Here is a 13,307-nt window from a genome sequence, read left to right as displayed (position 1 = left end):
TTTATTGCTCAGAGTATTGAGTACAGGAGTTGGGAGGTCATGTTGCGGCTGTACAGGACATTGGTTAGGCCACTGTTGGAATATTGCATGCAATTCTGGTCTCCTTCCTATAGGAAAGATGTTGTGAAACTTGAAAGAGTTCAGAAAAGATTTACAAGGATGTTGCCAGGGTTGGAGGATCTGAGCTACAGGGAGAGGCTGAACAGGCTGGGACTGTTTTCCCTGGAGCGTCAGAGGCTGAGGGGTGACCTTATAGAGGTTTATAAAATCATGAGAGCCATGGATAGGATAAATAGACAAAGTCTTTTCCCTGGGGTCGGGGAGTCCAGAACTAGAGGGCATAGGTTTAGGGTGAGAGGGGAAAGATATAAAAGAGACCTAAAGGGCAACTTTTTCATGCAGAGGGTGGTACGTGTATGGAATGAGCTGCCACAGGATGTGGTGGAGGCTGGCACAATTGCAACATTTAAGAGGCATTTGGATGGGTATATGAATAGGAAGACTTTGGAGGGATATGGGCCAGGTGCTGGCAGGTGGGACTAGATTGGGTTGGGAGATCTGGTCGGCATGGACGGGTTGGACCGAAGGGTCTGTTTCCATGCTGTACATCTCTATGACTCACTGGTGCAATGACTTTTGCTCACACTAGCCCCATATCTCTTTTCATGACTGGTATGCAGACATCTGTCAATTTGTACTTTAAGCATACTTAGTAACTGAGCTTCCACAGCCCTCTGGGGTATAGAATCCCTAAGATTCATCCCTCTGAGTAAGAAGAAATTGTCCTTATCACGGAGCTAAGTGAATTCCCCCTTAGCTTTAAATTGTGTCTCTGGCGCTTGTGTCTAAGTCCAGACCTGCATCCTGTTTTAAGTATTTTGTAGATTTCAATCAGATCACCTCCCATTCTTCAAAATCCCAGAGAATTCAGGCTCAGTTTATCAAATCTCTCTTCATTGGGCAGTCCTGTCATCCCCAGAATAAGTCTGATGAGCCTTTGTTGAAGCCTCTCTGTTAATTATAATTTCCTGAGATAAGGAGACCAAACTGCATACAGTATTCCAGGTACAGTCTAAACCAAGCTCCTATATAATTGAACTAAGGTTTCATTACTTCTGTACTCAAATCCTCTTGCAATAAAGGCTAACATTAACCTTTCTAATAGCTTTCTTCACCTGCACATGAGCCTTCTGTGACTTATTAACAAGGATCTCAGGTTCTCTTTGTACATCTAAACTTTCCATCCTCTTACCATTTCAGAAGCACAGGTACTCAATATTTAAGAAATTACAGTAACATTATGTTGGACAAGGACACAGAAACATGGAACAGGTGTAGGCCATTTGGCACTGCTTCGAGATGAAAAAAAACTGCAAATGCTGGAATCCAAAATAGACAGGTAGGAGGCTGGAAGAACACAGCAAGCCAGGCAGCATCAGGAGGTGGAGAAGTCGACGTTTCAGGTGTAATCCTTCTTCAGGACTGAAGATGGGTGTCAGGGGAGCTGCAGATAAAGGGAGTGGCTGGGGCAGGGTGGTGAAGTGGGTCAGGTGAAGACAGGTAAAGAGTGTGACCTGGTTGGTTAACGGAAGGAATGAATCTGGTTGGTGGCAGGGAGCAGTGGAAGGGAGGGGGAGGGGGAGGGAGGTTATTTGAAATTGGAGAACTCAATGTTGAGTCTTCCGGGCTGTAGGCTGCGCAGGCCTAAGATGAGGTGTTGTTCCTCTATGTAGTTCATTTTGGCAATGGAGGAGCTCAAGGCTGGTCATGTCAGAAAGGGAGTGGCAGGGGGAATTGAAATGGGCGGTGACTGGGAGGTCCGGTCGGCCCTTGCGGGCCCAGCTGAAATGCTCGGCGAACCGTTCCCTAAGTTTGCGTTCAGTCTCCCCGATGTAGAGAAGACCATATTGGGGGCATCAGATGCAGTAAACTCAGTTAAACGAGAGGCAGGTGAACTTCTGTCCCACCTGGAAGGACAGTTTGGGGCCCTGGCGAGAGGTGAGGGGCGATGGTGTACCAGCTGGTTTTGCATCTTTTCCGGTTGCAGGGGAAGGTACCTGGGGGTTCGGGTGGGTTGGTGGGGAGAGTGGCACAAACCAAGGATTGGCAAAGGGAGTGGTCCTTGTGAAAGGCACAGAGGGGTGGGAAGGGGAAGATGTTCTTGGTGGTGGGGTCGAGTTGGAGTTGGTGGAAGTGTTTAAGGATGATACGTTGGATGTGGAGATTGGTGGAGTGGTAGGTGGGGACAAGGGGGACTCTGTCTTTATTGCTTTGGGGGGGGGGGGGAGGTTTAGAGCAGTGGAACGGGAAATGGAGGTGGTGGAGTGGAGGGCTGTCTGGATGATGAGGGGAGGAAAAGCTACTTGTTCAAAATAGGTGGACTTCTGGGAACCTCGTGAGTGGAATGCCTCCTTGTCCGAGCAGATGATGTGTTCTTCCACCCTCCTGCCTGTTTAATTTGGCCTTGCTTTGCCATTCAATATAAGCATGGTTGATCCTCTATCTCAATTCCATTTTGAAGACATTTGAAGACATTTAGCGTCCCGGCCTCCACTGCACTCTGCGGCAATGAATTCCACAGGCCCACCACTCTCTGGCTGAAGAAATGTCTCCGCATTTCTGTTCTGAATTTACCCCCTCTAATTCTAAGGCTGTGTCCACGGGTCCTAGTCTCCTCGCCTAACGGAAACAATTTCCTAGCGTCCACCCTTTCCAAGCCATGTATTATCTTGTAAGTTTCTATTAGATCTCCCCTTAATCTTCTAAACTCCAATGAATACAATCCCAGGATCCTCAGCCGTTCCTCCTATGTTAGACCTACCATTCCAGGGATCATCCGTGTGAATCTCCGCTGGACACGTTCCAGTGCCAGTATGTCCTTCCTGAGGTGTGGGGACCAAAACTGGACACAGTACTCCAAATGGGGCCTAACTAGAGCTTTATAAAGTCTCAGTAGCACAACGGTGCTTTTATATTCCAACCTTCTTGAGATAAATGACAACATTGCATTCGCTTTCTTAATCACGGACTCAACCTGCATGTTTACCTTTAGAGAATCCTCGACTAGCACTCCCAGATCCCTTTGTACTTTGGCTTCACGAATTTTCTCACCGTTTAGAAAGTAGTCCATGCTTCTATTCTTTTTTCTGAAGTGCAAGACCTCGCATTTGCTCACATTGAATTCCATCAGCCATTTCCTGGACCACTCTCCAAAACTGTCTAGATCCTTCTGCAGCCTCCCCACTTCCTCAGTACTACCTGCCTGTCCACCTAACTTTGTATCATCGGCAAACTTCGCTAGAATGCCCCCAGTCCCTTCATCCAGATCATTAATATATAACGTGAACAGCTGCGGCCCCAAAACTGAACCCTGCGGGACACCGCTTGTCACCGACTGCCATTCCGAAGAAGAACCTTTTATCCCAACTCTCTGCCTTCTGTCAGAGAGCCAATCCTCAATCCATACCAGTAGCTCACCTCGAACACCATGGGCCCTCACCTTGCTCAGCAGCCTCCCGTGTGGCACCTTATCAAAGGCCTTTTGGAAGTCTAGATAGACCACTTCCACTGGGTTTCCCTGGTCTAACCTATTTGTCACCTCTTCAAAGAATTCCAACATGTTTGTCAGGCACGACCTCCCCTTACTAAATCCATGTTGACTTGTTCTAATCCGACTCTGCTCTTCCAAGAATTTAGAAACCTCATCCTTAATGATGGATTCTAGAATTTTACCAACAACAGAGGTTAGGCTAATTGGCCTATAATTTTCCATCTTTTGTCTTGTTGTGGTTCTGTTCGCCGAGCTGGAAGTTTTTGTTGCAAACGTTTCGTCCCCTGGCTAGGCGACATCATCAGTGCTTGGGAACCTCCTGCGAAGCGCTTCTTTGATGTTTCCTCCGGTGTTTATAGTGGTCTGTCCCTGCCGCTTCCGGTTGTCAGTTTCAGCTGTCCGCTGTAGTGGTTGGTATATTGGGTCCAGGTCGATGTGTTTGTTGATGGAGTTTGTGGATGAATGCCATGCCTCTAGGAATTCCCTGGCTGTTCTCTGTCTGGCTTGCCCTATGATAGTAGTGTTGTCCCAGTCGAATTCATGTTGCTTGTTGTCTGCGTGTGTGGCTACTAAGGATAGCTGGTCGTGTCGTTTCGTGGCTAGTTGATGTTCATGTATGCGGATTGTTAGCTGTCTTCCTGTTTGTCCTATATAGTGTTTAGTGCAGTCCTTGCATGGTATTTTGTACACGACATTCGTCTTGCTTATGTTGGGTATCGCGTCTTTGTTCTGGTGAGTTGTTGTCTGAGCGTGGCTGTTGGTTTGTGTGCCATTATGAGTCCTAGGGGTCTCAGTAGTCTGGCAGTCAGTTCCGAGATGCTCCTGATGTATGGTAGTGTGGCTAGTCCTTTTGGTTGTGGTATGTCCTCGTTCCGTGGTCTTTCTCTTAGGCATCTGTTGATGAAATTCCGCGGGTATCCGTTTTTGGCGAATACCTTGTATAGGTGTTCCTCTTCTTCTTTTTGCAGTCCTCGTGTACTGCAGTGTGTTGTGGCCCTTTTGAATAGTGTCCTGATGCAGCTTCGTTTGTGTGTGTTGGGGTGGTTACTTTCATAGTTTAGGACTTGGTCTGTGTGTGTGGCTTTCCTGTATTGTACGAATGTCGTGTACAAAATACCATGCAAGGACTGCACTAAACACTATATAGGACAAACAGGAAGACAGCTAACAATCCACATACATGAACATCAACTAGCCACGAAACGACACGACCAGCTATCCTTAGTAGCCACACACGCAGACAACAAGCAACATGAATTCGACTGGGACAACACTACTATCGTGGGGCAAGCCAGACAGAGAACAGCCAGGGAATTCCTAGAGGCATGGCATTCATCCACAAACTCCATCAACAAACACATCGACCTGGACCCAATATACCAACCACTACAGCTGAAACTGACAACCGGAAGCGGCAGGGACAGACCACTATAAACACCGGAGGAAACATCAAAGAAGCGCTTCGCAGGAGGCTCCCAAGCACTGATGATGTCGCCTAGCCAGGGTACGAAACGTTTGCAACAAAAACTTCCAGCTCGGCGAACAGAACCACAACAACGAGCACCCGAACTACAAATCTTTGCACAAACTTTGAAATCTTTTGTCTTGATCCTTTCTTGAACAAGGGGGTTACAACAGCGATCTTCCAATCATCCGGGACTTTCCCTGACTCCAGTGACTTTTGAAAGATCTCAACCAACGCCTCCGCTATTTCCTCAGCCACCTCCCTCAGAACTCTAGGATGTATCCCATCGGGGCCAGGAGATTTATCAATTTTAAGACCTTTTAGCTTTTCTAGCACTTTCTCTTTTGTGATGGCAATCATACTCAACTCAGCCCGCTGACTCCCTTTAATTGTTGGGATTTCCTCAAACAGGTCCTCCACCCTAGCTTTGCCTATGTTGGTAGTCCCAATGTGGGACTTCCCTTTCTCCCAATATCCCTTGATTCCTTTAAATTCTGAGCATTTATCTATCACTTTCGTGAATATAGTTAAAAATCACACAACTCCAGGTTATAGTCCAACAGGTTTAATTGGAAGCACACTAGCTTTCGGAGCAACGCTCAATCACCTGATGAAGGAACGTCGCTCCGAAAGCTAGTGTGCTTCCAATTAAACCTGTTGGACTATAACCTGGTGTTGTGTGATTTTTAACTTTGTACACCCCAATCCAACACCGGCATCTCCAAATCATTTCTTGAATATATTCAGTGACATAGTCTCCACAGCCTTCTGTGGTAGAAAATTCCCCAGGTTTATCACTGTTTGAGTGAAGAAATTGTTCATCTCAGTCCTGAATGGTCTACCCTGCATCCTGAGACTGTGCCCCGATTCTAGACTGCCCAACCAGAGGAAACGTCCTCCCTATAGCCATGGTGGATTTTTAGAGGTATGTATCAGATCTCTTCGCAACATTCTCCCTCTATTAAACACAGGCACAGTCAAAACAATCTCTCCTCATAGGATAGCCCTGCTGTAGTGATTGCAATTAGGTCAGCAGGTGGACCTCATAGAACACGAGTTATCTAATGATGCTTTAAGCACAAAACTCTGGGTTGACACTCTAATGCAGTGGATTAGAATAGACAGAGAAATTTATTGCAAAAAAAAAGAACAAAAAGAACAGGATTGTCGGCTGCACTTCAGTCCCCTGCTCCTGAGCTTTGGGCACCCCATGTAGAGGGGGAGGGAATGTCAGAGGATTTCCTCATGGGTCTGCTTCTGAGCCTGGCCATACAGGTCCAGGCAGCAGGCCGTGGAGGGGGTCGATTGCCTGCCCCTCTTCCGCGGCTATGTCCAAGCCCGGATGTCCCTGGAGAAAGAGCAGGGAGTGGAGTGTTAGATTTCCCCTTCCAATGCTATTTTGATTTAATCCCCACCCTCCCCTTCACCTTTTGATTAGGCAACATTGCCCTTTGTTGAGAAGGGCACTGCTTGTCACTGGCCACTTGGGTGTTTCCTTTCTTCCTGGTGGTGGAACATCAATAAAGATTTATGGCTTGGTACGTAAATAAAAATTTACGCACTTGTTACTCTTTATTGTGAAGAAAAAGAAAACAAAAGGAATGTTTGGAGCGCTCTCTACACAGGAGTCCTCACTCTTCCCGCCAAGTGAAGTGTTGCAGTGGTTCACGGACTCCCAGTTCAACTGTTTGTTTTGAGGCACAGTGTAGTGTATGTTGGTTGTGAGCATTTGCACTCCCTATTTAGTTACCTAAAGAACTTTCTCCTCTGCTTCTAGTTGCACTTCAGCCCCATGCTCCTGATCTTGGGCACCTGGTGCAGAGGGGTATGGGCAGGTCGGAAGATCTTCTCGTGGGTCTGCTCCTGGGCCTGGCCAGGTTGGCTACAAACAGGCCCAGGCAGCAGGCCATGGAGGGGGTCATTTTGGGTGACTGCCTGCACCTCTTCCCCTGTTACATCCGAGCCCAGGTGGCCTTGGAGAGGGAGCACGCAGTATCCACCAACACTCTCGATGCCTTTAGGGAGAGGTGGGCACCACAGGGGGTGGAGTGCTCTATTTTCCCTATTTTATTTTGATTTGATCCCTACCCTCCCCCTTCACTTTTTCCATGGAAGCATTGCCCATATCGGGCTTTGCTTGTTACTGGTTCCCCTAACCACATTGATGTTTTTCGTTGTGGTGGAATATTGAATAAAATTATTTACACAGATGATATTTTCTCTGAGTCCTTGCACAACACAACATGGGTGCTGTGGAAAAAAAAATAAGCACCACAGTTGTATGGTGCACAGCATGGGGATATTAATTTTTAAAAAAACAAAAGTGTCATCATCCTGATCACCCTGAGAGAGCTAGACCAGTGTCAAGGACTCTCCATGCGTAAATAACGGGTGCCTTGGTGACAAGATATCAGCCTCTGTGGGGCTATTTCACCGACCATCCATAGTATGAGCCTAGTGAACTTCCACTGCACTCCTTCAATGGCAAGTGTGTCACTTTTTGGGTAGAGAAACCAAAACTGCCTGCAATACCCCAGGTGGAGTCTCATCAAGGCCTTGCAGAACTGCAGTAAGACATCCTTATTTCTGAACTCATCCTCTGACAATGAAGGCCAAATACCATTCACCTTTCTAATTGTGTCCTGCATCCACCTCACTTAGAATAACAGAAAATAGGTGTAGTAGGCCATTTGGCCCTTCAAGCCTACTCCACCATTCATTATGATCATGGCAGATCATCCAACTCAACAGTCTGTTCCCACTTTTCCTCCACATCCTTCAATCCATTTAGCTTCAAGTACTATATCCAAATCCCTCTTGAAATGATACAATGTTTTTGCTTTCTGTGGTGGCGAGTTCCACAAAGGTTCACCACTCTCGGAGAAGAAATGGCTCTTCCTCTCAGTTCTAATGGCCTATCTTTAAACTGTAACTGTCTACTTTCATTGACTTATGTACAAGGAGGGCACCCAGATCCCTTTGTGTACCCACACATCCCAATATATCACCAGTTAAATAATACTCTTCCTATCTTACTTTCATACCAAAGTGTATAATTTCACACTTAGCTATGTTATACTGCATCTGCCATGTGTTTGCCCACATTCAATTTGTCTAAACCCTTTGAATCCTCCTTGCATCCTCCTCATAATTCCAAACCCTACCCAGTTTTGTCATCAGTAAACTTGGACACGTTGCAATCAAAAACAGAAATTATACACAAATATATCGCTGCCCCGAGGGATCACTGAACTTGATATGTCAATGCTGTTTTCTTTCCAGAGATGCTGCAAAATCTGAGAGTTCCCCGAGCAATTTGATTTTGTTTGTTTCAGCTCTCCAGTTCTTTGTTTTATTTTGGAAATGTTGCATTTTGTCCCTTTACCCAGGTCATTTATATATAGTGTAAATAGCTGGGGCCCAAGCACTACTTGGAAAAGACCCATTTATACACACTTGCTGTTTCCTTCTATCAACCAGTTCTCAATCAATGCCAATATATATTACACCCTATCCCATGTGCTTTTACTTTGTCCACTCACCTCTTATTGGAAGGACCTTATCTTAAAATCCAAATCCACCACATCCATTGGTTTACCGTTATTTATTCCACAAGTTACAATCTCAAAAAACTCCTGTAGATCCATTAATCATTATTTGCCTTTCATAAGCTCATGCCGGCTTTGTCCAATCACATTAATGTTTTCCACATGTTCTGTTATCAATTTTTTTATAATAGATTCTTAACATTTCCCCACTGATGTTAGACTAACTGACATGAGATTCTTTCTTCCCCTCCTTTTTTAAATAGCAGGGTTATATCTAGCACACTCCAACGTGCAGGAACTGCTCCAGATTTAACAGAACTTTGGTAGATGTCCGTGAATGTATCCAATATTTCCAGGGCCACTTCCTTTAGTATTCTGGGGTGTACATTATCAGGCCTTTGTGATTTCTCAGCCTTTAATCCCATTACTTTCCCCAGAGCCATTTTCTCACTAATACTGATTTCTTTCAATTCTGCCCGTTCACCGGTTCACTAACATTTGTCAGAAGTTACTTGTGCCTTCTTTTGTGAAGACAGAATCAGTTCTGTTCTGACAAAAAACAAAGAACTGCAGATGCTGGAGATCTGAAACAAACAAAAACAGAAATTGCTTGAGAAACTCAGCAGGTCTTGGAGCATCTGTGGAAAGAAAGCAGAGTTAACGTGTAAAGTCTGGTGATTCTTCATCAGCTCTGGTGAGACCTGCTTGAATTTCTGTTTTTGTTCCATTTCTGTTTTCTGCTATTTATTTGTGCGTATTATAATTTCCCCAGCTTTTGACTATAATGGACCTAAATTTGTCTTTAACAATCTTTTTCTCTTCACATATTTTAGGAGCTTTTATGGTCAGTTTCTATAATTCCTGCAATTTTACACATATTGTTATTTCCCTCCCCCACCTTGATCAAATATTACATCCTCTTTTACTGAATTGTACAATGCTCCTAATCCTCAGACTTGCTGTTTTCTCTACAAATTTCTCTCTTTGGATCTAATACTATCCCAAATTTCTGTTACTATCCCAAATTTCTGTTATAAGCCATTGTTGCGCCACCTCTCCTGTTATTTTTGCAACCAAAAGGAATGCATATCTGCTGTAATGTATGTGCATGTTCTTTAATTATGATCCATTACCTATCCACAATTAACTCCTTTTGCAAGGTTCCCTAATCCATCCTTGCTAATTTGCACATCATATCCTTGTAGTTCTCTTTATTTACATTCAGGACCAAAGTTTTGGACTCAACTACTTCACTCTCCAACTTAATAAAGAATTCTATAATCTTATAATTACTCTTTCCCAAGGGACCCCAGACAAAACTGTTAATTAATTCTTTCTCATTACACAGTACCTAATCTAGAGTAGCCTGTTCTGACTGATTCCTCAATGTATTGGTCTAAAAACAAATCATGTCCATATTCCAGAAAATCCATCTCCCCAGCATCATTGCTAGTTTGGTTCATCCAATCTATTTGTAAATTAAAGTCATGCACCCAATTTCTTATTTAATGCCATCCCTTACATCTCCAATGCTATTTGGGGACCTATAGACAACAATCCCAAAGCATTTGCTGCCCCTCGCTGTTACTTATCTCCACCCATACAGATTCCAAATCATGATTTTTTTTCAGCCAATTTGCTTCCTCACTATTGCACTGATTTCATTTGTTTTTACTAACAATGCCACTCCATCTCCTTTCTCTTTATGTCTCCTCTTCCTAAGAAAAAAATTATCTTGGGATGTTCCATTCTCATCCTTGGTCACCCTGCAGCTATGTCTCTGTAATATCAACTATATCACAACCATTTATGTCTATTTGCAAATTCTTCTACTTTATTGCAAATGCTCTACACATTAAAACACAAACTTTTGAACCCCATTAATCATTTCGCATTATAGCCCTACGTGTTTCTCCCTTTTTTTCCTGCTTCCATTTTGCTTGTTATCTTTTTGTCTTGTCCTCATCTTTCCATTTCTTTCTCTCCCTGATCAGATCCCATTCCCCTGTCATTCCAGTTTAAACCCTTCCTCACAGCAAACGACAGCCCATCCCTATTTTTCCAACTATGTACTGATCTGGTGTATCCTATTTCCTCTGTGCTGGTGATGACAAGATTAATACACTGGAGGTCCTGCCTGCTAATTTACATCCTAATTCTTTATATTCTACTTGGAGGACTTCATCCTGTTTACTTTCACATAGCTGGTACCGATATGTATCACAACAACTATCTGTTCATTCTGAGTGAAATGCTCTGAATGTTAGAACATAGAAGAATACAGCGCAGTACAGGCCCTTTGGCCCTCGATGTTGCGCCAATCCAAGCCCAAGCCTACACTAGCCCACTATCCTCCATATGCCTATCCAATACCCGCTTAAATGCCCATAAAGAGGGAGAGTCCACCACTGCTACTGGCAGGGCATTCCATGAACTCACGACTCGCTGAGTAAAGAACCTACCCCGAACATCTGTCCTATACCTACCACCCCTTAATTTAAAGCTATGCCCCCTCGTAATAGCTGACTCCATACGTGGAAAAAGGTTCTCACGGTCAACCCTATCTAAACCCCTAATCATCTTGTACACCTCTATCAAGTCACCCCTAAACCTTCTTTTCTCCAATGAAAACAACCCCAAGTGCCTCAGCCTTTCCTCATACGATCTTCCTACCATACCAGGCAACATCCTGGTAAATCTCCTCTGCACCTGTTCCAGTGCCTCCACATCCTTCCTATAGTATGGCGACCAAAACTGCACACAATATTCCAGATGCGGCCGCACCAGAGTCTTATACAACTGCAACATGACCTCAGGGCTCCGGAACTCAATTCCTCTACCAATAAAAGCCAGTACGCCATATGCCTTCCTCACCGCACTATTTACCTGGGTGGCAACTTTCAGAGATCTGTGTACATGGACACCAAGATCCCTCTGCTCATCCACACTACCAAGTATCCGACCATTAGCCCAGTACCCCATCTTTTTGTTACCCTTACCAAAGTGAATCACCTCACACTGACCGACATTGAACTCCATGTTGATGGGTGATGTCTGATTGAGGACCAGCGCAGGGCTCGATGCACAATGATTCCGAGGTGGGCCCACCCTGCAGCATCCAGTGGAAGCTGCCCCGGGGAATGCGGGCCCTCCTGCTGGATGCCGCTCCCTCCGGCCCTTCTCCCGACCCACACCTCAGTCTAACCGCGGCTCCACAATCAGCCTCAGCTCAACACGGCACCAACGGCTCCCTCGGCATCACCGCCTGCTGTGTCCCACGGCCGGACACCCTCCCGGGACACACAGTCTCTCTACCTGAAGCTCCTGCTCCTCCTCGAGCGGCTGGTTCCTCGCGGTGCAGCGGGACGGTCAGCCTGAGACAGCGCCTCCCGCGGCCGGAGGAGCAGGTCCCGGGGAAGCTGAACCTCTGGTACTCCCAGTCACAGCGAGGGGCCAAGATCATTCAAACTACGGCAATCAATAATTGCTCAGAGAGATCAAGAAACAATCTACCCGCAGAGAAATCAATAAATCAACCCACACAGTGATCAATAAATCAGGCCTGTGTCGATCCGTAAATCAAACTCATGAATTATCCTAGAATCAACCCAGATATGATTTGGAGATGCTGGTGTTGGACTGGGGTGCACAAAGTTAAAAATCACACAACGCCAGATTATAATCCAACAGGTTTAACTGGAAGCACTATCTTTCAAAGCGCTGCTCCTTCATCAGATGGTTGTGGAGGACACAATTGTAACACACAGAATTTATAGCAATAGTTTACAGTGTGATGTAACTGAAATTATACATTGAAAAATACCTTGATTGTTTGTTGAGTCTTTCATCTGTTAGAGTACCATGATAGTTTCACTTCTTTCATATGTAAATCACAAAACCTTTTTTTAAAAAAGTTACATTCTCAGTTTAAGTATAACAATTGGTGTCAGCCAGATACTATATTGAAGGTGTTAGCCCCCTGTGTTCCCTGACAGTGCCATAATTGTTAGAGTTAGACTAATTACATTACAGCGTGGAAACAGGCCCTTCGGCCCACGCAGACACGGGGAGAATGTGCAAAGTCCACACAGTCAGTCGCCTGAGGCGGAAATTGAACCCAGATCTCAGGCGCTGTGAGGCAGCAGTGCTAACCACTGTGCCACCATGCCGCCCACATTTTTACATTACAGTATGGAAACAGGCCCTTCAGCCCGACAAGTCCACACCGACCCACCGAAGTGTAACCCACCCATACCCCTACATTTACCCCTTACCTTACATTACGGGCAATTTAGCATGGCCAATTCACCTGACCTGCACATCTTTGGACTGTGGGAGGAAACCGGAGCACCCGGAGGAAACCCACGCAGACACGGGGAGAACGTGCAAACTCCACACAGTCAGTCGCCTGAGGCAGGAATTGAACCCAGGTCTCTGGCGCTGTGAGGCAGCAGTGCTAACCACTGTGCCACCGTGCCGCCAAATGTAACTGATTCTAATCTAAAAAGTGAGTTAACAGAGTCTTACATGGATTCATGCAGTTTTTGAGCAAAGTACAATGTGTGAGAAACAAAATACACATATTAATAAGTTTCTGTCCGAGTCAAATTCTGAAGCAGCGAATTTTATTGATTCGTACTTGCAAGGACAGGTGCCTAACGAGTAAACACCCTGATCTGAGGGTTACATTCTGATTTATGCTTTTCAGCTGCATCTCTCCGTCCTTCCCTTTCACCCCATTGGT

At 45.3% G+C, this 13,307-nt stretch overlaps 1 protein-coding gene across 4 annotated transcripts in view; it reads right to left on the bottom strand.

Annotated features, from left to right (window-relative positions):
• LOC122562872 (tRNA (32-2'-O)-methyltransferase regulator THADA) overlaps window positions 1-11,858 on the bottom strand; it is a 236,575-nt gene extending 224,717 nt beyond the window's left edge. Inside the window, exon 1 of one of the 4 annotated variants that reach the window (XR_015761289.1) lies at window positions 11,563-11,858. Coding sequence is in view for 3 of the 4 variants with exons in the window: in XM_088000251.1 (XP_087856377.1) it covers window positions 11,563-11,602 (40 nt within the window). In the remaining variant the exon portion in view is untranslated. The remainder of the gene's footprint in view (window positions 1-11,562) is intronic. The other 3 variants (XM_088000251.1, XM_043716172.2, XM_043716173.2) reach the window with 3 other exon arrangements.
• Window positions 11,859-13,307: the final 1,449 nt, after the last annotated feature.

Source organism: Chiloscyllium plagiosum, unplaced genomic scaffold (assembly GCF_037043375.1).
Source record: "Chiloscyllium plagiosum isolate Xiang-an unplaced genomic scaffold, Cpla_swu_hap1 HiC_scaffold_24, whole genome shotgun sequence".
Lineage (NCBI taxonomy): Eukaryota > Metazoa > Chordata > Chondrichthyes > Orectolobiformes > Hemiscylliidae > Chiloscyllium > Chiloscyllium plagiosum.
The sequence above is the reverse complement of the archived record's forward strand: the minus strand, read 5'-3'. Positions and strand labels throughout refer to the sequence as shown.